Here is a 26,533-nt window from a genome sequence, read left to right as displayed (position 1 = left end):
AATGACAGCTGGAGTAAACTCCTATCTGCTACATCTGTAAGGAGCACAGAAATACACTCCAAGAACATCTCTGCATTTTGAAGAATCTGAGGTCATAAGACTATACTCTTGCTTGGAGTTTTCCCATAAGCTCTCAGAATTCCCCTCACACAGCTTCATACATGGGCCATGTTCTGACAACCCTCCAGGACATTCTACTAACTGAAAGAAGCCAGAGACAAAGAGATACATCCTGAATGATCTCATTCACATGGGACATCTAAGAGCACCAACGTTTCAATGAGTGAAGAGCTGCAATAAAAATAGCAGAATAGCTGCTTCCTGGGTCTGGGGTTAAGATGGGAAAGAAGAAAAGGCTGGCAAAGGGTACAGAATTTTAGTTTTAATGGAATGAATTTGTTCTGGAGCTCTATGCATGCATTGCAAAAAATGAAACACAAACCTAAAAAGTGCCAAAATAGGAGTTCTTAAATATTCTCAACATAAAAATATCTGAGATAATGAAATGAATCTCATATGATTTCATAATGTAAAAGCACATTAAAACCTGATGTTATATTCTGATGAACTACTTTTAGTTTGTGACTATACCCTGTTAAAGGGAGAGTGATGAGACTAAAAATTCTAAAGGTGTTTTATTATTAGATAAACTGTAATATTATAATCACATACAACACATAAGGGTAGATTTTATAATATTGATATTTGGGATTTATCTGCTTATTATTCTCATGAATATGATGTAAGATAAAGAGGATCTAATAAGCCAGGACTGTAACCTTAATTTTTTTCAAATTCCTATTTTTAATGATGGTTCTTAAGCCTTTTAACAACCCTTTTGAACCACCACCCACCAGAGGTAATGGAAAAGAAAGGATGGGGCGGGGCAGGTGGGGATGGGGGATGTGAAATGGAACTGTTTAGAAAGGTTCTTTGGAACAACTCCTCTCTGTGTTGTTGGGAAATCACCAGCTCAGTTCACAGGATAGCAGTGGTAGCTCGATCTACTTGTAGACACTCACAGATATACCAGCAGTCCAGTTAAGTAGAGTTGAGATAGCAAACAGGAATCAGCAGCAGTGGCATTTCCTAGCAAAGATAGCCACACATCAGCCTCAGTACAAGTCAGCAGGAGGGACCACAGGAGTGCCAAGAAGTTCTCAGCTGTGCTTTTCTCAGTAAAGTGAAGATCAGTGAAGATGTGAGACCAACAATCCTTGCTCAGCTAGCTCTATAAGCAAGCCTAGCCCAGCCTCCACCACTTTCCACCAAGTTCTATGCCCTCCAAATATCACGTATCCTCTATGGGCCTTGCCTCAGTCTGTCTGTCTCAGCTGACATCACCCTGCCAATCAGCCCAAGTTCTTGGAGCGGCAAGAAACTGCAGCACACCACCAGAAGTTTTTTGGTACATTTATCTCTAAGAAGTCCCGACAATTGCAGCTCAACTGTACAATGTAAGACAGACCAATACATGTGTATAGTTAGCAAAGATTACTTCATCACAAGTCCTTTCATGTGCTTACTTTAGCAAGACATCTTTTCTCCTGTGTCTGCTTCAATGAAACATTTCTTCATGAGTCTGCACAAGTCTTTCACTTGTGTCCACTTCAGCTAAATGTTCCTTCATGTGTTTGCCCAGTAAAACACCCTTCAAATGACTTTCCAAAGAACCATTAAGTTTCCATTTCACAGTACAATATTAAAATGTAGTTTCAAATAAGGTTTTTTTCAAACAAACATAGAAGAAAATACAAATATGTAATTTTTATATTCACCTGAGTCAAGCAAAGGAATATAGAGGTAAAGAGTCTGACTTCAGGAGACTTAGGTTCACTCACCACTGGAATGTGTGGGGAGAGGGACACAGCTTAGTTATAGTTCCAAGCAGAAGAGATCTGCCACATTGGGCTTTCTTGGCCCAGTTTCCTGTGGGGTAGGGGATCTTGTGTATATTGAATAATGTCTTTTGCAGATAGAATCCTCTTCCTTGACTGAAAAGCTCTAAATAGTAAATGAATAAGCCATGCAAGAAGGCCAATCACCCTTCAAAATGTAGACGAGCCCCAGACTGGAGAAAGATAGAGGGGGCACTAGAAATGTTTTATGAAGAATGACATAGTAATTTGCACATATGTAGCCCTAGGGGAGGACAAACAAAAACATTATCACTTCTCTTGTCCTAAGAGAGCCCATCTGAATGGCTTGGGACGTACAGGAGAGGCTTGCCTACCATTCAGTATCATTTTGCAATCCTGGAAGTTTATGCCGCATTTGTGTATGTGTGTGTGTGTGTGTGTGTGTGTGTGTGTGTGCATGTGTGTGTTATCTCCTAAAAGTAAAATAAACCATATGTTCAATTCATATTTAGGTTGCTTTTTACAGATTCTAAAAGACTTTCATACCCATAATTTCCTCTGGGACTAATAAGAAACCTATGAAGCAAACACTGCAGGCACTGGGTTTTATATATATTTTGCAGATGGAGAAATTGAGGTTCAGAAAGGTCATATAACCATTATGTTAGGTTAAAAAAAGGTAAAGCATGCCTCTGAAAGTATATTTTGCTTGCCAGAGTGAGAGTATATTTTGCTGTATCAGCCAATTTTGTCCCAAGGGTAGCACTAGACTGCTTAGGTGGCAGAATCCAGAATATCTGTGACCAGATTTTCTCTCCTCTAACTCTAGATTTTCAGAAATTTCTCCTTAAATATCTGTAACCTTTGAAAGCACATTGAATGAAGCTATACTAACAAAGAAGATTTAAATTTCCTGAAAAAATGTTCATTGACTTTTTATTTTATATTGCAGTTCCATATAACACTTTATTATGTTTGTTCATCTGCTTACAACCCCACCAAATATATATTTTAAAACCCCCATGGTGTCACAGAAATGAGACCATGAGAGGCTAGGAAAGGATGTCTCACAGTCTGTGGGAATGGAGTGGTCAGGAAGAGCAACAGGGTGTACTGGATAGCACACAAGGAGTATGAGTGTCAAATGTCTCTGCTCATGCTGGTTGGGATATCTGCTACTGAGGTGGGGAATACTTTAAAGTGCTGCCTTACCTCTCTTGGGCCTCTCTTGGTCTCATGGGTAAAGTAGGAATGTGGAAGAGGATGACCCTCTTTCTAGATCTTGCCCAAGTTAGGACAGATACTTTCAGTAAGTAAGCACAACTGCTGTTTATTTATTTTTATTATATGCTTAATTATTTTGGATAGTTAAAACGTGTTCCATTTGATGTGTATCTCTAAGCTGAACCACAATGACAACTTCAGCTTGTGAACAATGAGAGTAGTTCATCAGGGAGTAAAGTGATTTCTCCAGGAGTTCCATATAATCAATGAGAAATAATGTTCTTAATCTAAGTGTTATGTTAACACACATGGACTAATGTACAGACTTTCTCTAGGCCAATGCATCTATTCTATCACTTCTAGAAATCATTGTTGACTACATGAGGATGACCTAAATGTCACTATATGACAATCAGCATAAATATACCATCTGTGTACTTAAAAAACAAAATGTGATAAAATGGGTCTACGCATGTGACTTATTACTGACTTGTTTATATGATATCATAATTGGTTTACAGCAACACATAAAATAAAACCATCTAAACAACCATGGATTTCCTTTTCTCCAAAAAGCTAATAAACTTAATTACTTAAAACATTTATTACACCCACACATCTATGGTCACTTGATCTCTGACAAAGAAGCTGAAACCATCCAGTGGAAAAAAGATAGTCTTTTCAACAAATGGTGCTGTCTCAACTGGAGGTCAGCATGCAGAAGAATGCAAATTGATCCATTCTTTTTTTTAATTTGATATATTCATTATTGTAATAAGCTCAACTTCAAGTGGATCAAGGAACTCCACAAAAATCCAGACACACTGAAACTAATAGAAAAGAAACTGGGGAAGACCATTGAGGACATGGGCATGGGGGAAAATATCCTGAACAGAACACCAGTAGCTTATGCTCTAAGATCAAGAATTGACAAATGGGACCTCATAAAATTATAAAGTTTCTGTAAGGCAAAGGACACTGTCAAGCGGACAAAACGGCAACCAACAAATTGGGAAAGGATCTTCACCAACCCTACATCCAACAGAGGGCTAATATCCAATATATACAAAGAACTCCAGACGGTAGACTCCAGAGAGCCAAATATCCCTATTAAAAAATGGGGTACAGACCTAAACAAAGGAATTTCACCTGAAGAACTCAAATGGCTGAGAAGCACCTTAAAAATGTTCAGCATCACTAGTCATTAGGGAAATGCAAATCAAAACAACCTTGAGATTTCACTTTACACCAGTCAGAATGACTAAGATTAAGAACTCAGGTTTTTGTGAGGATGCGGAGAAAGAGGAACACTCCTCCACTGCTGGTGGGATTGTAAGATGGTACAACCACTCTGGAAATCAGTCTGGCAGTTCCTCAGAAAACTAGGCATAGCACTTCCTGAGGACCCTGCAATACCACTCCTGGGCATATACCCAGATGATTCTCTGGCATGCAACAAGGACACATGATCCACTATATTCATAGCAGCCTTATTTATAGTAGCCAGAAGCTGGAAAGAACCCAAATGTCCCTCAATGGAGGAATGGATACAGAAAATGTGGTATATTTACACAATGGAATACTACTCAGCTATCAAAAACAATGAATTTATGAAATTTTTAGGCAAATGGTTAGATATGGAAAATATCATCCTAAGTGAGGTAACCCATTCACAAAAGAAGACACATGGAATGCAGTCACTGATAAATGGATATTGGCTCAGAAGCTCTGAGTACCCAAGAAACAATTCACATATCAAATGACTCCCAATAAAAAGGAAGGAGAGTTCCCTGGTCCTGGAAGGCTTGATCCAGCATTATAGGGGAGTACCAGGACAGAGAAGTAGGAGGGGGTAGATCAGAGAACAGGCGGAGGGAAGAGGGCTTATGGGACTTCAGGGGAGGGGAGAACCAGGAAAGGGAAAATCATTTGGAATGTAAACAAAGAATATAGAAAAATATTTACTACATATGATATACATGTGCATACATAATATATATATATATTATATCTCCACAGACTTTTTAAACATGTTATTTTTTGCTATATACAAAACAGCTTAATAATTGATGAACATGAAATAGACACACTCTCTATAAACTAATTTATTAGCACATAGGGGAAGAAATGGGTAAAATTCATAACGTGTGAGATGCGGTGCTTCTGGAAGGATACAGGATAGATCTTGGAGAAAGAAAGAAAGAAAAGAAAGAAAGAAAGGAAGGAAGGAAGGAAGGAAGGAAGAAAGAAAGAAAGAAAGAAAGAAAGAAAGAAAGAAAGAAAGAAAGAAAGAAAGAAAGAAAGAAAGTGAAAAGAAAATATCAAAAAAAGTGTTCTGGGCATGGTGAGTAGGTATTTCAGTGCAGTATTTTATATGTATTACATTTCAGAATATAAGTTGGAGCTGTATAGAAGAAAGCCATGAATCTCAGACCTAGGGGCTTAGATTTGTTTTAAAACACAATAAAAAGTCAGAGATCTTCTTCCCCATATTTGAAAGTCAGAACTTTTGAGAATTTAGAAAGATATGGGAGCATACTGAAAATAAAGACAGAAATGTTGAGTGTTTCTAAAGCCATAGATAATTGGATTGAAATGATTAATAAACAGTGAAGAAGCTGGATGGGTGAGAAAGTGAGTGTCCCACTCTGCTGCTGTGGTAGAGGCCTGCAGGCTTCATGTCCTTGGTGCCGGGGCCGGCTGTCTGCATCCACAGCCACAGTGTTCTCGGGAGACCAGCATCCAACCCAGAACATGAATCCCTAGGATTTTCAAAACACAGAGTGGAGAGAGAAATTTACTGAGTGTCCACTACTTTTTTTTGTATATAAAACAGCAAATCAAAGTATGATATTAAAAATTCCATTTTGATAAGTGATTTAAAGAGAGACTAGAGAATTCCTGCCAGTTTTTAAGGTTCTCGGATTATCGGGTAAACTCTTCTGGCTGTACATGTAAAGGAGACTGTATCTCAAAACTTTAAAAATTAATATTTCCTTCAAATCAAAGAGCTTTTAAAATGTTAAAAACTGTAGGGATCTCAATTTAATTTACTGCAAAGCATGGCAAGGAGAGATTTAGTAAGGAGAAATTTTCATATTTAGGACAGAAACTGCAAATAAGAACGAAATGTGCTCTTTAACTTTGCTATGCGCTGTTTTCATTAAGTTGTACAGTTTAAGTAACTTGTGTGCATTGGACGAGAGTGTGTGAATGAATGCACACTGGTATTTTGTGAGAAATTGGACAGACACTAGAATTTGCTCTCTGTGGGTATATCTCCCACAGAGGGCCTCCTCAACGTTTTGGCTGGTACTTTGTATTTTTATATATTTTCATATCTGTTAGGTTTTAATTACTGGATTATTAATAAAGTCTCTAAAATTCTATTTTTAAGATATAATTTTTAAGCAAAGTATTTTTATTTGTTATTATTAAGCCTAGGAAACAAAATAGAGCCCAGGAGGGCTGAGCATTGGGCCATCTTAGCTGAAGTCTTCACAGAGGTGCAATACTGAATATCAGCTGTCAGATGGCACGCATTCTAAGTGCTAATGCTGCTTATATTAAAAAAGATACCAGAGAAAGGGATAGAAATCACCCCTTAGATTTTATGCCCTAACAGGGAAAGTTGGAAATAGTTTTTCTAGTCTCATTCGTTTGAGACAATAGTTCCACCTAGTGGACATTTGACTTAGAAGCAAATCTTTGAATCCAAATGTTAGTTTTCTCTTTGATGGGATCAATATTAAAGGAAAATAATACAGAGAATAATAGATATATAATTAACAAGGTAGAATTCAAAGGTATTAACAGAAAAACAAAATGATTTATCTATAAATAAAGTTCAGAAATAAGTAAATAAATAATAAAAATAAAGTTCAGATATTTAGGAATAAACTGAAACATAGTATAGGTTTGTCTAATTTGTTACTAAAAAGAGCCAAAGCCACACAAAAGGCCCAGTGGGGCTGTGGCCAGAAACAAACCAACTTGTTTAAAATGTGTCTTGTCTAAAAACTTCATGACAAGATTATTTCTTCATGACTCACGTGGACAGTGTTTACTGTTACTGTGTAAACACTAATGTGTGCTTTAGCATAGTGGTTCAAGTGGTGCTCTTTATGTTGAAACTTGACCCTGGTCTAAAGGGAACTATGGAGAAGAATAAAAAATGGAAAAAAAAAACAAAGAAGAAAAAAAGCACTTTACCTCAGATAATCACTGTTCTTTGAAAGAGTTGATTAGTTTAGAAATTTAAATCAAACACCAACCATGCCAATGATTCCAAACTACTAACCCAGTTGGAAAATTTATATTGGTTCTGTTGACTGTTGGCTGTCTCTAACTACTTTGAAAGAAGATGGAAACCCTGTAGTGTACCTAGAATGCTGGAAGAAGAGAACCTTGCAGTGATAGGCTTTCCCCCTGTATTCCTCTATGAATGGCTCTGTGAAGCAGATGCAGAATTAATTCTGTTCTGAAAGATCAAATGGTTAGATTATTATTTACTTCTTTTTTGTTTCAAAACCAAAAGGATTGTAGCAGACAAATCTTTTAAAACCTACAGCCTGAGTTCTCATGGCAAGATCTGGAAGAGACATGATGTTTCCTGACTACACTGCTGGACAAAGATGACCAAAGCCATAGCCTACAACCTGACTAGAAGGGCCACCCCAGTTTGAGGAAAAAGTTAATTCATATGTTTTTTGTATCATGAGACCAGTGCTAGGCTGGGTTTAGGCTTATGAGCTACTGTTTCCCTAAGGATTCCTATATCTTCGGGCTAACAAAAAATGCAAGCTAACATCCCTAACAAGTGAATGTCTTTTGTGTGAAGCTGCAAGAGTTAAGCCTGGTTCTTTCACTGGGGTAAACAATATGTAGATGAACGTCTTTGTTACTAGTCGGTACTTTTCCACATATGAGCTGCAAAGAAACTGCCATGAATACTCCCGAATCCTGAAAACCTCTCACTAAGCGATTCTGGTAGAAGAGAACTTTGAGAATGAAATGCTACGGAGTAGTAAATTGGAAGGTGACGTGGGATCTGTGTAAGCAAATAAAATAAAATCCCCAAGAACCAGTAAAGCAAAGCAAAGAACAAAACCCAGATGTGACAATGGAGTGAAGAAAACAAGATGGTTCATAGGGAAATCTAGTGGTTTAAGTAAGTGGTTTGAGAAATACTACTCGCTACTAATGCTAATGGATAGGAATTGCTCTTCTACAGACCAAAGAGGGTGCTGGGCATCAACTCCCAGGGCCTCACACAGACTAGTCAAGTACGCTACCATGACGCTTTCCCTGTCCTTAATACCAGCTTTTTTATTTTTATGGCTGTCTCATTTATTGGAAATTTTTACTGAACTGTTCTGAAGAACAGAAGTTGTTTTGAGACAAGGTCTCACTGTGTACCTTTGGCTAACCTGGAACTCACAGGCCTCCTGCCTCAGCTCCCAAATGCTCAAATTAATTGTAGGTATGAATTAGCATGTCCAATATAGTATTATGTCAAGTTGACATAAGCTAGAGACATCTCAAAGGAGGAAACCTCAATTAAGAACAGCCCTTTATTAGATCCAGCTGTTGAACATTTCAAGAAACAAAACTATTAGTGATTGATGGAGCTTAGCCCATTGTGAGTGGTACTGTCCCTGGGCTGAAAGTTCTGGGCTCTATAAGAAAGCAGGCTGAGCAGCCTTGAGAAGGCCTGTAAGCAGCACTCCTCCATGACCTCTGAATTAGCTCCTGCTTCCAGGTTCTTGCCCTGTTTGAGTTCTTGTCCTGACTTCCTTCAGTGGTGAACAGAGATGTGGAAGCGTAAGCCAAGTAAATCCTTTCCTCTCTCACTTGTTTTACGTCACGGTATTGCACCACAACAAGAGTATCTCTAACTAGGACACCTGGCTCGGATTTGATTAAATTTTCATTTTCTATTATTGTAGGTCAGGTCTTTGTGGCACACATTTGAAGACAAGACAAGTATTTGTGTGTAGAGTCAGTTTCTTCTTCTTTCTTAGTAAGAAGCTCTGCTGAGCCTCCCCATATTTATTGGTTTTGTTTGTTTGCTTGCTTGCTTGTTTGCTTGCTTTCTTGTTTTTCTTTTATGAATAGGATTCTTCTCGTAGCTTTCTTTTGAATGGCTCATGGTTCATACACAGAAATACCCTGGTTTTCTTACTCCCAACTTTGTACTTGGCCACTTTATTTTATTTATTTTTTAATTCTATGCTGTTTTGTTGTTGAGAATTTAGGGTTTTTACGTAAGCAAGGATATTTCTTTTTCTCCTTCCAATTCAAGAGACTTTTATTTCCTTTTCTTGTCTATTACCTCTGGTATGTCATGAACAGAAGCAATCCTTGTGGGAACCTTGCTTCATAGAACCCTCACTTTGTAGAATCCTCACTTTGGACCAGGCAGGGCTTCAGCTGCCCAAGTGAAAACAATGTTTCCTGTGATCTTCTGGATGTTGGACCTGACTGTCATTTTCTGTGTGTGCTGAGAAGATCATGAGCTTTTATCTCCTCTTCTGTGCCATACTGTTCTGATTTACTTGTGATCAAGGAATAAGGAGCAGTAGCTATTTCAGGAAAACAATCACAGATACTTTTTTAGCCTGGGCGTTTGAACTGACAGGCAGGTGGCTCTCTTTCGCCTGTTTGCTTCTTTCTGAACCTTCCTTCTTTGCTTCCTTCCCATGGTAGCCCAGGCTCTCCTTGCTGTCTACAGAAATGAAGTCTAGTAAAAAAAAATGCCTGTGCTCAAGAAGTGCTGGTAGAAGTCACTGAAAGATCCAGACAAGCTAAAGATTTTATGCAGTGGTTAAATCTCATCTCACAGTAGCCCAGAACCCTGTGAACAGAGTTAAGGGTTGGAGACAAACATGTAGTGAAGGGACTGTTCAAAGGGAAAGCATATTTGATCTTGTTTTTTTTTAAGGAGGAATTCACTTATTTACTCAAGCATGGATCTTTACTGAGGACCTGCCATGTCCCTGCAGCCCCTCTCATAACCTGCACAGTCCTCTGCAGGATGTGGTTACAGACTGTGGCTTCCTGAGTCCAGTGGATAGCAGAGTTTCAGAGTTTTCATTTTAACATGCTTCTGGTTCACAGTACAACTGGACCAAGAATGGTGATTTAAGCAGTGTAGCTTTGGCTGCATCAGAAAGAAGCAGGGCACCGTGGATCAGCTTGCACAAGAGTTTGGCATGAGAAAAGGCACTGGGACGGGCTGTGCCATGAGAACTGGGCTTTCATGTCAGTCCACCTCATACTCAGCCGGACACAAGCTAAACCTCCCTAAGGAGGGTCCACCCATCTTTCTGTATAGTATCATCCTGAGGGGTAGGTAGGTGACACTGTCTATGTAAAACTGTCTGTACTCTGGGTTATGTCATCTTATCATTAATCTAGCCAAGAACATCCACTTCTAACATTTTGGACAAAGGCATGGGTTATACCAGAGGCTGGGCAAAGATGACATGACACAGAGTCAAAGATGGCTCAGTGTGTTAAAAGCAAACTGTCTCTGATCTGTTGACACTCTCCCATAGAGAGAACCTCTGCTAAACATTTTCCTTCACAAGGGAGGGTGATGAATTATCTTGATTGTCTACCTAACAGGATCTGGAGTCACCCAAGTGCCACACTTCTGTCTAGGTCTGTTGGGACAGGTACAAAAAGGATTAACTAAATAGATTTTTTTTGAGGTAACAGCACCTTCCTCTATGTGGTGTAGATTACAAAGAAATCTGGGGAAAAAAGGACAGTGCTTCCTGACTGCCTGTCTTTTGCTTCCTGAGGTGTGAGGTTATCTATCTCTCCTTTTGTGGCTCCCACTTCTACCTCTGCTGACCTCAGTCACCACCTAGCACCTTGGGCATTCCAACATGAAGAGTAGTAGCCACCCAGGAATCCCCCAGGCATTCCTCACTGGGCTTCGATCCTGGACATCCAACTTCATGGACTGAGCAGTAGTTGGTGCCTCAGCTTCTCTAGTATGCAGGCACTCGTGTCAGCCATTCAGCCATTCAGCCATTCCGGTGAATCCCTTTTACAGTGCTCTTCCTGAATCTCTTTCAGTTCTTCTAGACTCTGAATCTAGATGATGGTACCTAACAGAAGAGAAGTGATGTGGTCAGATATTAAATAGATGGCGGAAAAAGACAAAGAGACACAAATTAGAGGCCAGACTGAATACAAGACCAAAAGGCTCAGCCAAGGTGCCTGGAGGATGTCAAAGGAGAAAAAAGCACTGTGGGAACAGAGCCAGTTAGAAAGGCTGTGGAATCGTTGCCACTTGAGATGCTGCTCAAAGAAGTACTTTAGCTTAGTAATGCAGAAAGAAAAAATCTCACCCGTAAAGATTCTTATGACTAAATATTTAAAGTGCACACGGGTTTTGAGTTGAGAGGCCCTTGAGGAATGATACCTGCCACACAGCACGGCCTTACTGCTTGGTGTCTGGCCTCCCTTTCTATAGCACTCCCTTTCCAGAAACAAGATTATGATTAACATGATGAAATGGATTTGAATGTGAACAAGGTAATATTAAAATTTAGCATGTTTCTACTAAAGATAAAGGTTTTAAGGAAAGAATATTTCTGTCTCCTGTACTGTCTGGCTACTGTGCTTTTTTTTTTTTTAAACTGTGAGTTATGATGAGTGGGAGATGTCTTAGTGAATAGTTCCTTGGTTAAGGGGCAGGTAAGCTCTGTTCTGTTAAATGTGTCAATGAAGCTTTGACTAGTCAGGGCTCTCCAGAGAAACAGAACTGATATGATGAATATATACTAAAAGATTTTACTAAATAAACTTACATTAAATTAGTAGCTCACCCGAGAAGCTTCTTAAAAATAGAGCTCATGTGTTTCAGGGGATGTGGGTGGGGGTGGGGGATGAAATATGGGGGAGGGGGAGGTGACTCAGCTGTCCAGTTTTGAAACTGAAAAACTGAGAAGTCCCTGGGGCGCCACTGGCCTTAGTGAATGATGGGAGCCTGAGACAGAGTAATGAACCTTGTAATGGACCAAGGAATTAGCAGCAGCAACAAGGTAAATCTATTCGGATCAACAGTAGGAAAAGAGTCCAAGCAGCCAAGAGGGAAGGGCAACAGGGAGAAGGCAAATAATCCTCCTGCTGCCATACCCATTTTTATCTGGACTGCTACCAGATGGTGCTGCCACACTTTGGGGCAGGGGTTCTTTCCACATCTATGAAGGGATTTAGAACAATTCAGGTGAGGCTCCTTGCTCAAGTAATTCTACTTTGGGCAAAGTTGGCATTAAACCAACCATCATGGAGAGCCATTGTCAAAACAGACTGGTAAACTGCTCGAACTGAGTTTTTAATCCAAATTCAGTGCTGTGGCCTAAGAGTTTGTAATATTAGAAAGGTCCTACCAGGTCTGCTACTGCTGGTGACCATTCTGAGAATAGCATTTGTGAATTCAAATACTGTGCTTCATTACAGTGATGAAATGATGGCTGAAATGGCAATGTCACAGCTTGTGATGAAGTCACTGAGTTAATGTGTGGACCCCTGCTTCTGAGAGAGACAATTTTGGCCAGACCACTCACCACAGATGTCTGATGTAGAACAGGATAGGTGCAGCAGCATTTAAGTCCTGTCTTGCAGAGGCAGATGTTTGACTGTAATGTTAGGTAAGGCTGATTAGGCCATGCCAAGTCAAGGAATATGGGCTGGCGGTTGGGAATATGGATTGGCTTCATTTGTCCATTAAATAATGACAAGATTCTTGATGATGAGTTTGAAGACCTTCATGTTCCCCAACATAAATAAATTACTGTGAAATTTACCTGCCCACATGTTTGGACAAAACACTCTGTATTTGAAGAAAAATATAAGACGGGAACAAGGACAAAAGAAACAGGAAGAATAGACTTCCTGGTGATGTCACAACTTGTCTGAGAGCCATATGTATTCTTTTCAAATCAAAAGAATCAGCACCACAAGTGAGCAAGCTACCCTGGGCCATGCTTTATTTAAACACCTCTTGGTTAAATGGCTTATGTAGTTCCAAATGAAACACTGAGTTCAATGGAAACAGAACTCCTACAGCTGTTCCTCCTTTTTTTTTTGACTCTTCAGTAAATAAGTTTTACCCAATGAAGTAATAGTCAGTCCAGGACTTAGTAGAATAAGTTGCTTGGTTGAAGGGATTTCTAATATTTGTCTCAGAGTGACCTCTTATTTGAGCATTCTCTATTACTTGTTGTTACAATAATATAAATCCATAAACTATTTTGGGAAAGCAGTAAGTGATGGGTCCTACTTCAAATGGAATAAGTGTCTTATAACACAGCTATTCTGAAAAGGAGAACAGTGGTTCTGAAAATAAAACTGTGTAGGCACTGCATAAATACCATTGGAAAACATTACAGAATCTTATTAGGAATGCTGTTGGAAGTAGCTGTGCTGGGAGGGTGGAGTTCACCCTTCAAGTTTCTTTAAGAGGAAGGTTGGAACTATTGAGTTAGTGCTCAGCTCCTCTCATTAAAAGGGACTTAAATGAAGACTCCTGACTGAGAAAGGCAGGCTAGGCAGGCTGGGTGAGGGAGGCTTCTGCTAACAAGCCTGGTATGGGGGCTCACACAGAGAACCAGCACAATTGACTTCCTTTGTTGTTTTCACGTGGATGGATGTATAGGGGAGAAGGCCCTGATGGGTTAGTTAAGGATATCCCTAGAAAAGGAGCAGATGGTATAATAAAGCCTAGCCCAGATCAATGTGACATGGCCTCTGCAGCACCCTTTAGTATGTCTCTCACTGGGAGAAAAAAGAAATCTGTTTGTTCCCCTTGCAGTTATATGCTATGTTCATGTGGTGTGAATTTCTTGAATGTGCCCATATAAATGTAAAAAGCTAAGACCAGTGCAGAGCATTATTTGACTGTACACACACACAAAGAGACTTCAATTAGGCCTCCTCCAGGATGTCAGGATTTTGATGGTGCCATTGTTTACTCTGCATATAAGGCCCATCTAGGTAGCCACAGATAATCTGATGAAGAAAGATTAACCAGAGTTCTTTTATGCCTGTACTGTGAGTGAGACAGCTTTGAGTTCTTAGCAGCTGTGTTTTCCAAACCTGGAGGATCAGCTGGTCCCAGTGGTTAGTTTCCTGTTTACTTTGCCTTTAGAGGGTACACTCACTGGTTATTGTAATTTAGCCCAAGGACAAGGTCAGATTCAAACATGAATATTCCTGATTGTAGGACCATTCTCAAGAAAGGAGTCTTAAAACAACTTTCTGAGATTTGATTCTTACTTCTAGAGCATATACCATCTTGGAAATGCTTCAGTACCACAAGAACTGAACATAGAGACAAGATTGTAGCAGGCTGAGGGTCTCATGACCAGAAGTAACACAGACACTAATGAGATTGGCAGCTCACTTTTGTGATCTCTTAGCGTCTGTGGCCTTGAAGACATTTCTTAAGGATCTTGTTAAGTGTAATAAAACAGGACAGGACAGCTAGCTTCACCAAATCGTAGTTATCAACAGGAAAACTTCATCAGTTCTTCAAATTTTCCAAATGAAGAATTTCGATACATATTTGACCTCTGTACTGCAATGTATCTCCTTAACATCAGTGTGTAAAGTTCACAGAGTTAATGCCAATTTATTTATGGGGTTCTAGTGGTTTTGTCAGGTAGTATTTTGTTCAATCTTCCAGTGAATTTCTCTTGTGCTCTTAAATACATTTCAACTGTATTTAAATGCAAAACTGATTGTCAAGGTTATTGATTTAAATTTGTTTTAGAGTCATCAAAATGTTTTGTTAGTCTTGGGATAGCTGCATGCTTCTTTTCATAGAAGACATATTGAATCATAAATATTATAAAACCATGCCCAGTTAGTCTGCTCCTCACCACCAGTGTACTAGTACCAATTTTTCTCTAAGTCCACACCAACCTATTCACCTAAAGCATTGAATCTATGACCATCACCATTAATAAGAAAATATAATCCAAAAAATAAAGAGATTTCAAAATACTGAGGTATAAAAAGTAAGATTTTATATAGATAACATACTGTAAAGAATAAAAATAAAGAAATAAAAAACAGAAAGATCTTTGAAAATAAAACCTGACTCAGTCTCATGGTGTGAATCAAAGGTCCCCAAAGATCTTTTCTTCTACTCTCCTCAGCTTTCCCGTCTAGTCCATTTCTATTCCTTTGACATACTTTCTGTCCAGGACTTCCAGTGGCCAGATTGGACAAGAATATAGGTATCAATTTTTATTTTCCCTCCTGTCTTCTGTTCTGGTCTCTTCAGACTTACTTTCAATCCTGCTGCAGCCTGCCTAGAGGATCTCCTCCTCTCACTTTCCCTGCACTCAACCTCTTGATACAGATCCAGAGCGCCTCCTCCCTCCCAGCTTTCTTCAATTTCCCCTCTCTGCCTTTTCTCCTACCCCATCTCCATTCCCTTATGTCATTTGCCTAATAGTGTAAGCACATGCACACTGTATCAGGGACCCCAAAGCCATCATATTTGCCTAGAATCCATAGATTTCAACAACAACCAAAGAATGGAGCACTAGTCCAACAAAGACAAAACCAGATATTGATACCAATAAACACCCCAAACACATCACTCCACATGCCTTAGTCCCAGAGCAAAGCACAAACATAACCAGCAAAGAAAATATTCCACCTCTAGAAGCCAGTAACTCTACTGCAATGGAACCTTAGAAATAGAATTTAGTTGAACTATAAGATAAGGTATTAAAAATATCAATTAAGAATATGAAATCCTTAAAGATGACATAGACAAATACCTCAATGAAAACTATGAACATACAGTGTAATGAAATAATAAAGATGTTTTAAGACATGAACATAGAAATAGAATCACTAAAAATGCAAACTGAAATAAACTGGAAATGGAAAACTCAGGATGTCAAACAAATACTTGACCAACAGGTCAGAAAAAATCGTAGAGAGAATTTCAGGACTTGAAGACAAGATAGAAATGGGTAGCTCACTCACTGAAAATGTTAAACCTAAAAAAATTCAGCCATAAAACATAGAGGAAATCTGAGGTTTTATGAAAAGTCCTACAAATAACAGAGATAGAGGAATGAGAAGAAACACACCAAGGGCAAGAAAATATTTCTAACAAAATTATAGTATAAAAATTACCCAATATAAAGAAACAGGTAAATATCAGGGTATCAGAAACATACATAACATCAAATAGACAAGACCAGAAAAAAATTTCCAACCACACATAATAATGAGAGCATTAAATGTATAGAACAACAACAACGGCAAACAAGACAAACCAAACCAGAAACCTAAAAACTACAATGGGAAAAGACCAAGTCACATATAAAGGTCAGACTATTAGAATAACTCCTGACCTTTGAATGGAAACTCTGAAAGTCAGAAGAGCCTGGACAATTGTTCTACAAGCTCTGAGACCAGAGATGCCAGCCCACAATACCTAGTAAAAGTAGCAATCAAAGTGACAGAAAAAGAAAATGCTCAACAATAAAAACAAATTTAAGCAATTTGTACTTACAAATCAAGCTCTATAGATGCCTCAGAAGAAAAACTTTAGTCTAAAGAAATTAGCTAAACCAATAATGACACAAGGAATAAATAATTCAAAAACAATAAATCAAAAGAAGGGGAAAATATCCACATCATAGCAACTTATAATAAATAATAATAATAATAATAATAGAACTGTTTACTAATAGCTCTCAATGTTAATAGTCTAATTTCCCCAAACAAAAAGAGAATAACATACTGGATTAGAAAACAGAATCTATCTTTCTGCTGCATCCATGAAACACATCTCACTATCATCTTTATTTAAAACTATAGACAAAGGTATTCCAAGCAAATAGACCTAAAAACCAAATATAGTTATTTTAATATCTAAAACATAGACTTTAAATAAAAGCAATCAAAGTGTTAGGAAGGATACCATATAGTCATTAAAGGGAAAAAATCCACCAAGAAGATATTATAATTCTAAACGTTTATGTACCAAACACAAGAATACCCAAGTTTATAAAAGAAAACTACTACAGCTAAAATCACACATTGACCCTCCCCTGATAGTGGGAGATGTCAGTGTACTATTCTTGCCAATAGACAGTTCCTGCAAATAAAATAGAGAAATGCTAGAGCTAAATGATGTCATAAATCACATGGACCTGGCAGATATCTACAGAATATTTCATGAAAACACTAAAGAATATACTTTCTTCTTAGCTCTCATGGTACTTTCTCCAATATAGAGCATGTGTTAGGACATAAAATAATCTTAACTGATACAAGAAAATTGAAATAATACCCTGTATCCTGTCTGACCACTGTGGACTACAGCTGACATCAACAATAATAGAAACATTAAAAAGTATACAAGCTCATAGAAACTGAAGAACTCACAACTAAATAAAAACTGGGTCAAAAAATCAAGAAGGAATTTAGAGACTTTTTAGACTTAAATAAGAGTAAATATACAACATACCTGGACCTATAAGACACAATGAAGGTAATTCTACAAGGTAAGTTCATTACACCAAGTGCCTACAACAAACAGACTGAAGAAGTACTGCTTTAGTAACTTAATGATCTGAAAGTTCTAGAGAAACAAGAATAAATAGTACCTAAAAGATTAGTCAGAAAGAAATAATCAAATTTAACAGTGGCACTAATGAAACAATAGCAACAAACACAATGAAATGAAGAGTTAATTTTTTTGATAAAAATCAATACGATTAACACACTCTAACCCAAATTAACCTAAAGACACACAGAGAAGATATGATTAATAAGATTAGAGATGAACTGGAACATTACAACAGACACAGGGAAACTCAGAAAGCCAAAGGATATACTTTAAAAATTTGTATTCCACCAAACTAGAAAACTAAACAGAAATGGATAAATTTCTTGATATAAACAACTAAATTAAGTTAAATCAAGCAAAAGAAGCAATTTACACAGACCTATGAGTCCTAGTAAAATAGAAGCAATAATTACAAATTTCCCAACCAAAAGAAGTCCAGGGCTGGATAGATTCAGTATAGAATTATAGCCGAATTATTTTTACAAACGCACTATTTCTATGATACCAAACCCACACAAAGACCTAACCAAAAAAGAAAATTATACATCAGCATTCTGTCCAAACATAGGTGCAGAAATTCTTAATAAAATGCTTGCAATCTAAGTTTAAGAACACATCAAAAAGATGATTAACTTGGCTTTATTCCAGAGATGAAGGGATGCTGAGACCAGCTTGGCTAGGACAAGGCAGTTTGACATGGTTTCTGCCCCTGAAACAGGGTGTGGAGCAGAGTGTGGGCCTCCATGAGTGTTGACGGTTGTTGTAGACATAAGGCTTGTTTGTATATGGGAAATATTCTTCCTGCCAAGATTATCAGAAACTATTCCCCCCTGCCAAGGTTAATACATTATAATTAGAATCAGCATGAGTCCAGGAGTTGAGAGTGTGTCTATTTCTCAGCAAAATAGTAGACACTAAGACCTTTAAGACAGCCCTTAAGACTGTGGGTAAGAACTCTGAAAACAGAAGTTCAAAAATATATAATTTTTCAACTGTGAAAAATATAAGGAAGCAATTGAATTGTATAAGGAGCTTTACAGATTTAAAAGAATAGAAGTCGATGAATTATGAGCCAGCTTGTCAGAAAGAAGGAAGGAGACAAAGAGATTTAGGGAGCAGTGATCACAGGGCAAGTTTCCACCCAGCTCAGTATTTTGTTTGTGGTATGAAGCAGGCAGCTTTCTGAGTTCAAAATCAGCCTGAGACAGAAGGAGTTTAGGTTCAGGCCCAGGTATGGTAGGAGTGATAATTTCGGGTCAGGGTCCCATCCAGATAGCTTATTGTTTATGTTTAACAAAGACAGGCAGATCTCTGAATTCTTTTGCAAAGTTAAAAAAAATGTGCTTGCTGTCTCCTTTTAAGAATTAAGGGTCTGGGGTGACGGGACAATGATTCAAGTGATAATCAAAAGGGAACCTGGAGTAATGACTGAATTGATATGTAATAAAACTCTGGGATTTTGATCTGCAAGAGATGAGCTATCCAAAGAGTTTTTAGAATTGAAAAAGCAAGCAAGCAAACAAACAAACAAGCAAACAAGCTGTCTCAAGTAGAGAACTGTCTGAAAATCTCCAGAGAAATCTGACCTGAGAGAGAACAAAATGGAGAGCTGCCCCCAGCAGAACATGGGCCATCAGCTTGAAACCTACAATTTGTCTCAAGTCTGTGTTTTACAGCTCCCAGACACCCCTTCCTTACAACCCTTCTCCAAGCCAAGCCAAGGCTGATCTTCGGATAGTGCAATATATGTAAATCAGTCATCAATAAAGTTAATCTACCCCACAAACAGATTAAAAGACAAAACAGTATCCCTGACCTCAAGCAATACTACAGAGCAATAGTGTTAAAAACTGCATGGTATTGGTACAGTGACAGGCAGGAGGATCAATGGAACAGGATTGAAGATCCAGAAATGAACCCACACACCTATGGCCACTTGATCCTCAACAAAGAGGCTGAAAACATCCAATGGAAAAAAGATAGCCTTTTCAACAAATGGTGCTGGTTCAACTGGAGGTCAGCATGCAGAAGAATGCGAATTGATCCATCCTTGTCTCCTTGTACTAAGCTCAAATCCAAATGGATCAAGGACCTCCACATAAAGCCAGACACTCTGAAGCTAATAGAAAAGAAATTGGGGAAGACCCTTGAGGACATCGGTACAGGGAGAAAGTTTCTGAACAGAACACCAATAGCGTATGCTCTAAGAGCAAGAATTGACAAATGGGACCTCATAAAATTACAAAGTTTCTGTAAGGCAAAGGACACCATCAAGAGGACAAATCGGCAACCAACAAATTGGGAAAAGATCTTCACCAATCCTACATCAGATAGAGGGCTAATATCCAATATATATAAAGAACTCAAGAAGTTAGACTCCAGAAAACCAAACAACCCTATTAAAAAATGGGGTACAGAGTTAAACAAAGAATTCTCACCTGAAGAACTTCGTATGGCGGAGAAGCATCTTAAAAAATGCTCAACTTCATTAGTCATTAGGGAAATGCAAATCAAAACAACCCTAAGATTTCATCTTACACCAGTCAGAATGGCTAAGATTAAAAATTCAGGAGACAGCAGGTGTTGGAGAGGGTGTGGAGAAAGAGGAACACTCCTCCACTGCTGGTGGGATTGCAAATTGGTACAACCACTCTGGAAATCAGTCTGGCGATTCCTCCGAAAACTGGGCACCTTACTTCCAGAAGATCCTGCTATACCACTCCTGGGCATATACCCAGAAGACTCCCCACCATGTAATAAGGATACATGTTCTACTATGTTCATAGCAGCCCTATTTGTAATTGCCAGATGCTGGAAAGAACCCAGGTATCCCTCAACAGAAGAGTGGATGCAAAAAATGTGGTATATCTACACAATGGAGTACTATTCAGCCATTAGAAACAATGAATTCATGAAATTCTTAGGCAAATGGATGGAGCTAGAGAATATCATACTAAGTGAGGTAACCCAGACTCAAAAGGTGAATCATGGTATGCACTCACTAATAAGTGGATATTAACCTAGAAAGCTGGAATACCCAAAACATAATCCACACATCAAATGAGGTACAAGAAGAAAGGAGGAGTGACCCCTGGTTCTGGAAAGACTCAGTGAAACAGTATTCGGCAAAACCAGAACGGGGAAGTGGGAAGGGGTGGGTGGGAGGACAGGGGAAGAGAAGGGGGCTTGCGGGACTTTCGGGGAGTGGGGGGGCTAGAAGAGGGGAAATCATTTGAAATGTAAATAAATTATATAGAATAATAAAAAAAAATGTTAAAAAAAAAAAAAAAAAAAAAAAAAGACAAAACACACATGATCATCTCATTAGATGAAGAAAAACCCTTCCATAACGCAACTTTCCTTCATGATTAAAAATTCTAAAGAAATAGACTGAAGAGATGGTTCAGAGGTTAAGAGCACTGGCTGCTCTCGCAGAAGCCCTGAGTTCAATTTCCAGCAACCACATATTGGCTATAATCAGATCTGGTGCCCTCTTCTGGTATCAGGCAGACATGCAGGTAGAATGCTGTACATAGTAAATAAATAAACCTTCAAAAAATATTCTGTAGAAATGAGGAATACAAAAAACATTCCTCAACATAATAAAGGCAATTTATAAGCTCAATATCCAAATAAACCTAAACAGGGAAACTCATTCCACCAAACTCCTAAAAAAGACTCGGAGTCCATTTTGGCAATTCTTGAAGTGGTTGGCTTACAAAATTGAGGAGGCAGAGTAACAGAGTATACTTTGTTTCATGCTTGTGTTTGTGGTTATCATGGGGAATGTAGAGTGTGAATGTATGTTACATTATAAATATATGTGTAAGTATGATAATATGTATATGCTGTATATAAATGGTATGCATGAAGAGCATGCATATATATTTGCATATATATATGTATGCATACACACACACACAAATATATATATCTATAGGTGGGAGTGTGTGATGTGTGGAGTATGGGAGTATATGATGACAAATTGTTCCTCTTCTATGGGATCGCAAAGACAGGAAGTGTAACTGCCTATGCTGGTTTAGTTTTTGTCCATTTGACACAAATTGGAGTCATTCAAAAAATGCCTCCATCAGATTGGCTTGTGGGCATGGATTTGGGAAGTTTTCTTGATTACTGGTTGTAGAAGGGCACAGTCCACTCTGAGTAGTGCTACACATGGATTATATAAGAAAGCAAACTGAGCATGTCACAGGGAACAAGGCAGTAAGCAGTGTTTCTCCATGTTCCTTACTTCAGTTTCTGCGTCTAGGTTTTTACCTGGAGATCGTGCTCTGACTTCCCTGAATGGACTATTACCTGTAAATTTAACAAACCCCTTTCCTCTTCAGCTTGCTTTGGTTAGAGCTTCATCATAGCAACGAAGAAGTAAACTTAATACTGTATTCTTCATAGTAGCTTCCTCTCTTGGAGCAGAAAATGGGAAAATGAATACAATGAAAGAGAAACATTGGCATAAGAAACAATTTGAGCTATGTGACAGGAACAGTTGAATAAAAAAAAGAAGAAAAGGTGTACTTTTAATGCTATAGAATCTAGAGACTCTAACCATGAGGATTTCAGCAGGATAAGAGGGAAATGACAAACAAATAGAAAACCAACAATGGGACCCATAAGTTGGAGAGAGCTTGGGCTGGCAACTGTCCAGTCCCTTCCAAATGTGGATCTACCCACACGCAGTGCAAGAGGGCAGTCATTTAAAAGAAATAAGAGGTTATGTAAGTCATGACAGCTGGAGTGAATATTTAATTGCCATATCTATTACCTACCATATATATTTTAGATCTGATTCTACAGTGATGGACCTCCGTTAAAAATGTTGGAAGTCAAAAGCAACGACAAGCCCATCCTTGGAGTATCTCACACACTGTGCATGTTTCTTTCCTCACATATTCTAAATAAGACATTCCTCTTAACTTGGGGTTTAACTTAATAATTCCATGTAACACGTAGTATTTTCTCTAAATATTTTTTTTCAAAATTATGCTCCTATGATAGAACTTAATGAAAACCCAATGGATCATCACAGGAAGCAGAACTTTCTGGAGCAGCCTAGAAAGCAGAGCTGTGACATCCACGCACCTGGACTGCCCCAGAGGACAGTTTTGAACCTTGGCTCTGTCACCTACTTGTCTCAGGGAAGATGCCTGAGCCTCTGTAATCTTCAGATCAACCAGCCATGACATGACAAGAACATAATTATACTTTTTCTTTGTTTCTCTCTCTCTCTCTCCCCCTCCCTCTCTCCTCTCTCTCTTTCTTTCTTTTCTTTTCTTTTTGCTGGTATCAGAGCTCAGTGAACACACTATAAAACAGAAAATAAAGCCGAAAGCCAATGAAACAAAGTAAAGCCAGCAAGGAGGAGGCATGGCTGACCTATGCCCCGGATGTTATCAGCCCTGCAGTTTCCTTCTAAACTTTCGTAGCAACCAAAACAAAGCAAACACATGTTTCTCTTCATGTGATATCTTCAAGTCAAAGATCAAATTCTCCATGATCACCTAGACTCTTGAAGTACGCCTGCTTTTAAGTTTCCTTCCTCAGACAGCCGTCGTGACCTCTTTTCCTTTCAAAGCAACACAGCTATTGCTCACTAATGCTCAAAACTCTGTGTGAAAAATAAAATACAGACCCACAGATGAGGGTCTGAACCTTATTATGATGCCAGGCAGAGAAGTCTCCAGACATGTTATAGGGAAAAGGACATAAGAATGAGGGGTTGAAATCTCTCTAGTAACAGTCTGAATGAAAAACAGAGTCTGGGATGAAAAATGAAATTAGTTCTTATCAACAGACTATTCTCCACGTAGGTTAACATTTATGCATTCTTGCCAGTGTTTGGTACCTCGTTAATAGTATAGGGTCAGATTGAATAGTTAAACCATGTATTTTTGCTGCAGACATTAGTTACTGACATGTGAAGAGTGTTTATCTGTGTGTACATTTAAAAAAATTCTATAAGCACATCTTCTTTCATAAACTTAATTCAGCAGGAGTAACAGACATTACAATGATTTTGTTAACAATCTGAAGAAATGGAAACATCCAATATGCAGAATGTCTTTATAGAGCTGACAGTTGTTTTTCTGACTTGAAATGATACCCAAGAATGGCTTATCTTTCTGATGAATAGCTGCATAAACAAAGGTCTTGAGAGCTAATGTGACAGGGTCATTCTGCTTCTCTTAAGGGTTAAGTTACAGCATAGATAAAGACCAAAGGGGAAATGCTCAGTTTCCTGGCACATTTTTACCTTCTCATTATGCAGCGTGTACCCACAAATTAAAACAAAAATAGTTCGAGTTAGACAAGCTGCATAATTTTGGAAGCGAAGCTAGATAGATCCGGTAGTTTTCTTTGCACATGCCCTGGATGTTCCTGGTTCTATTTAAGTTCATCTAGAAGTGTTAGATATTTGCAGTTCTCACACTCTTGTCATGAACATTCATTCTTACAAACAGGAACTTGAGTTGACACTAGCAAAATCTTAGAGAAGAAGATGCACTTAATGTTTTTAAAACTGCTGACTTTTTAAGAAATCTGCTAGGTCACTTTGTAATTCAACTGCAATAAAATGTGCATATGTGTTATTTTTAAGTTAATTAGTTCAAAAGTCATAGTCGAGTTTCTTCAACCATTGCTCAAATTCATAAGCTGGCAAAGAGACAGAACGGCAATGCCTGTATTTGGAAATCCTTGCTGCCTACATATAGATAGAAGGTAACTGTCCCCATCCTGTCAGGACAGTACCCTTTCATAATGCATGTTACCTAAAGAAGAAAGAGGCTCATAACTTCTGACAATCATAAAAATGGTTCACTGGAAGAACAGTTCCATGTTTGTCATTTTATTTCGTTTGACTCACTCTTTCAGTCAGGGGAGTCTGTAGGGCTTTTCATTGTCTATTAAAATTCATGTAGTTTCAAGTTCAGTAATAATGAACATATCACTTAGTCCAACTGTCAAACCACTTAAGAAACAACTTAGCCATCATGGAAAACGTTTTCTCCCAGCGACTACATGGTGTATTATTAATTTTTTTTTGATATGCAGAATTGGCTTGGGTGGCGTTTTGTTGTGACTCAGGCTGGCCTTGAAATCATTGCAATCCTCCTGCAGCAACTTTCTATGGAATTATAAGATGTGATTGGCTTAAGATCCGTACATTCTAAAGAGTATATAATGTCACAGCACCAGAGCTGGAGTCACGAAAATCCTGGAGGCATCTTCCAAAAACCCATCAGTAGTTAGTTGGCGAAAGCTGTGAGGAGGAGCGTGTAATCAGCTGCCCTGAGTCCTTTGAGGAGAGAACCTCGATTTGTCCGTAGAGTTCTACAGTGTCCCAGTGGTCCTGTTCTACTGTGTCCCAGTGGTTCTGACTGGGGTCACTATGAGGTTCCCCCTATGAGGACCGCAGAGAAGGTAACTGGGAGCAGATCTCAAAGGAGAACGTCCACAGCTGTCCTGAAGAAGCAAAGCAGTCAGAGAGCTCATGGCCCTCTGACCTTCTCTGCTAACGTAATTCTACAGGTTGAAGTTCCTTTCTGAGGAGAAACCTATGAAAGAAAATGATTCAGATTAAATTTTTAAATTTCATTTTTCTTCTGGCTTATAGATAAATAAAGTAAGTTCTAAGTGAGCTCCTCACATGCGTTCAAAGGTGGAAAATAGTCATTGTTTCAAATACGAACATATGCTTACCATTGGGGCGGGGATAATTGGTTGTGGTAAAATTCTAGTTATGAATGGGGGGAAATAGTCTATTTGGAATTCTCATTCTCACCGACATTCCAATGGCTGGGGTGTTTGCTTGTGAAAACTAAGTCATTTTTACTGTTACTAGTTAGGTTCACTCCACCCCTCAAAGAAAGAGCACATGCCAAGTATACATAAAAGTTAATGGTTGAATGCCACGTGCATGCCTATAATCTAGTGCTGAGATGCTAAGGTAGGAGAAGGACCAGTTTCTGACTACCTGGCACTACATTGCAATAACCTCTCTTTAAAAAAAAAAAAAAACTAAAAGAAGGATAAAATGGTACTAGTTGTATTGTAAGTCATAAATTCTTACGATTTGCTAATGCAGTATGAAGGCTAAGACGAAAGTTTTGACATATTTTCATAGGCTTTGCATAGAGCACCATAAGAAAGCATGAGAAAGAAGACAGAACCCGAAGCTTACACATGGCAATGGGAATCAGGTATAAAATATGCCATCAAAGAAAAGTCTCATGATAATACCAGAGACATATATTGAATATGTATATTTAATATCTTGAATTTGGAATGCCTAAGACATGGAAAACTAACATCTTGGTTAATACAAATGAAAAGCCATTAAGAAAATGTTAGTTTTCTCTATCTAATGAAACATCTGTTTACAACAGATGATGACCATTCCAGAAAACTACAGCCAATCAAAATAAAGAGAACAAGGGATAATGTAGTCCTCAACACAACTCCTGCATCGAAGGATTAGTGATCCTATCAGAAGAGAGGCTAGAAGAACTGGAAGAGTCAGAGGAGATTTTCTGTGAGACTGAGTCCTCTAGAAAAGTCAAAAATTACAAATGCAGTCTTATCAGATGCCTCCTTAAAAATGTTCTGAACAAAGGTGACAGCAATGAGCATGCTACTATGGAAGGGAGAATGTTCATCACCCTGTAACTCTAGACAAAGAACTATAGGCAAGAAAAGTATACCAAGAATGGGAGAAATAGTTTTCTTCAGGGAAAAGACCCCAATTTGTTATTTAATACCAAGTGGTCAGCCTTGAAATCATATATAAACAAGTAATATTATGCAGACTTAC

General features: G+C 38.4%; 1 protein-coding gene across 1 annotated transcript in view; it reads right to left on the bottom strand.

Moving 5' to 3' along the window:
- Positions 1-23,486: 23,486 nt before the first annotated feature.
- Tnip3 (TNFAIP3 interacting protein 3) overlaps positions 23,487-26,533 on the bottom strand; it is a 101,608-nt gene continuing 98,561 nt past the window's right edge. Inside the window, exon 11 of the mRNA XM_052173850.1 lies at positions 23,487-25,277. Coding sequence (XP_052029810.1) covers positions 25,246-25,277 — 32 coding nt within the window. The 3' untranslated portion in view covers positions 23,487-25,245. The remainder of the gene's footprint in view (positions 25,278-26,533) is intronic.

Source organism: Apodemus sylvaticus, chromosome 2 (genome assembly GCF_947179515.1).
Source record: "Apodemus sylvaticus chromosome 2, mApoSyl1.1, whole genome shotgun sequence".
In the NCBI taxonomy this organism is placed as follows: Eukaryota; Metazoa; Chordata; class Mammalia; order Rodentia; family Muridae; genus Apodemus; species Apodemus sylvaticus.
Note: the sequence above shows the minus strand (reverse complement) of the source record. Positions and strands in the feature narration are given on the sequence as shown.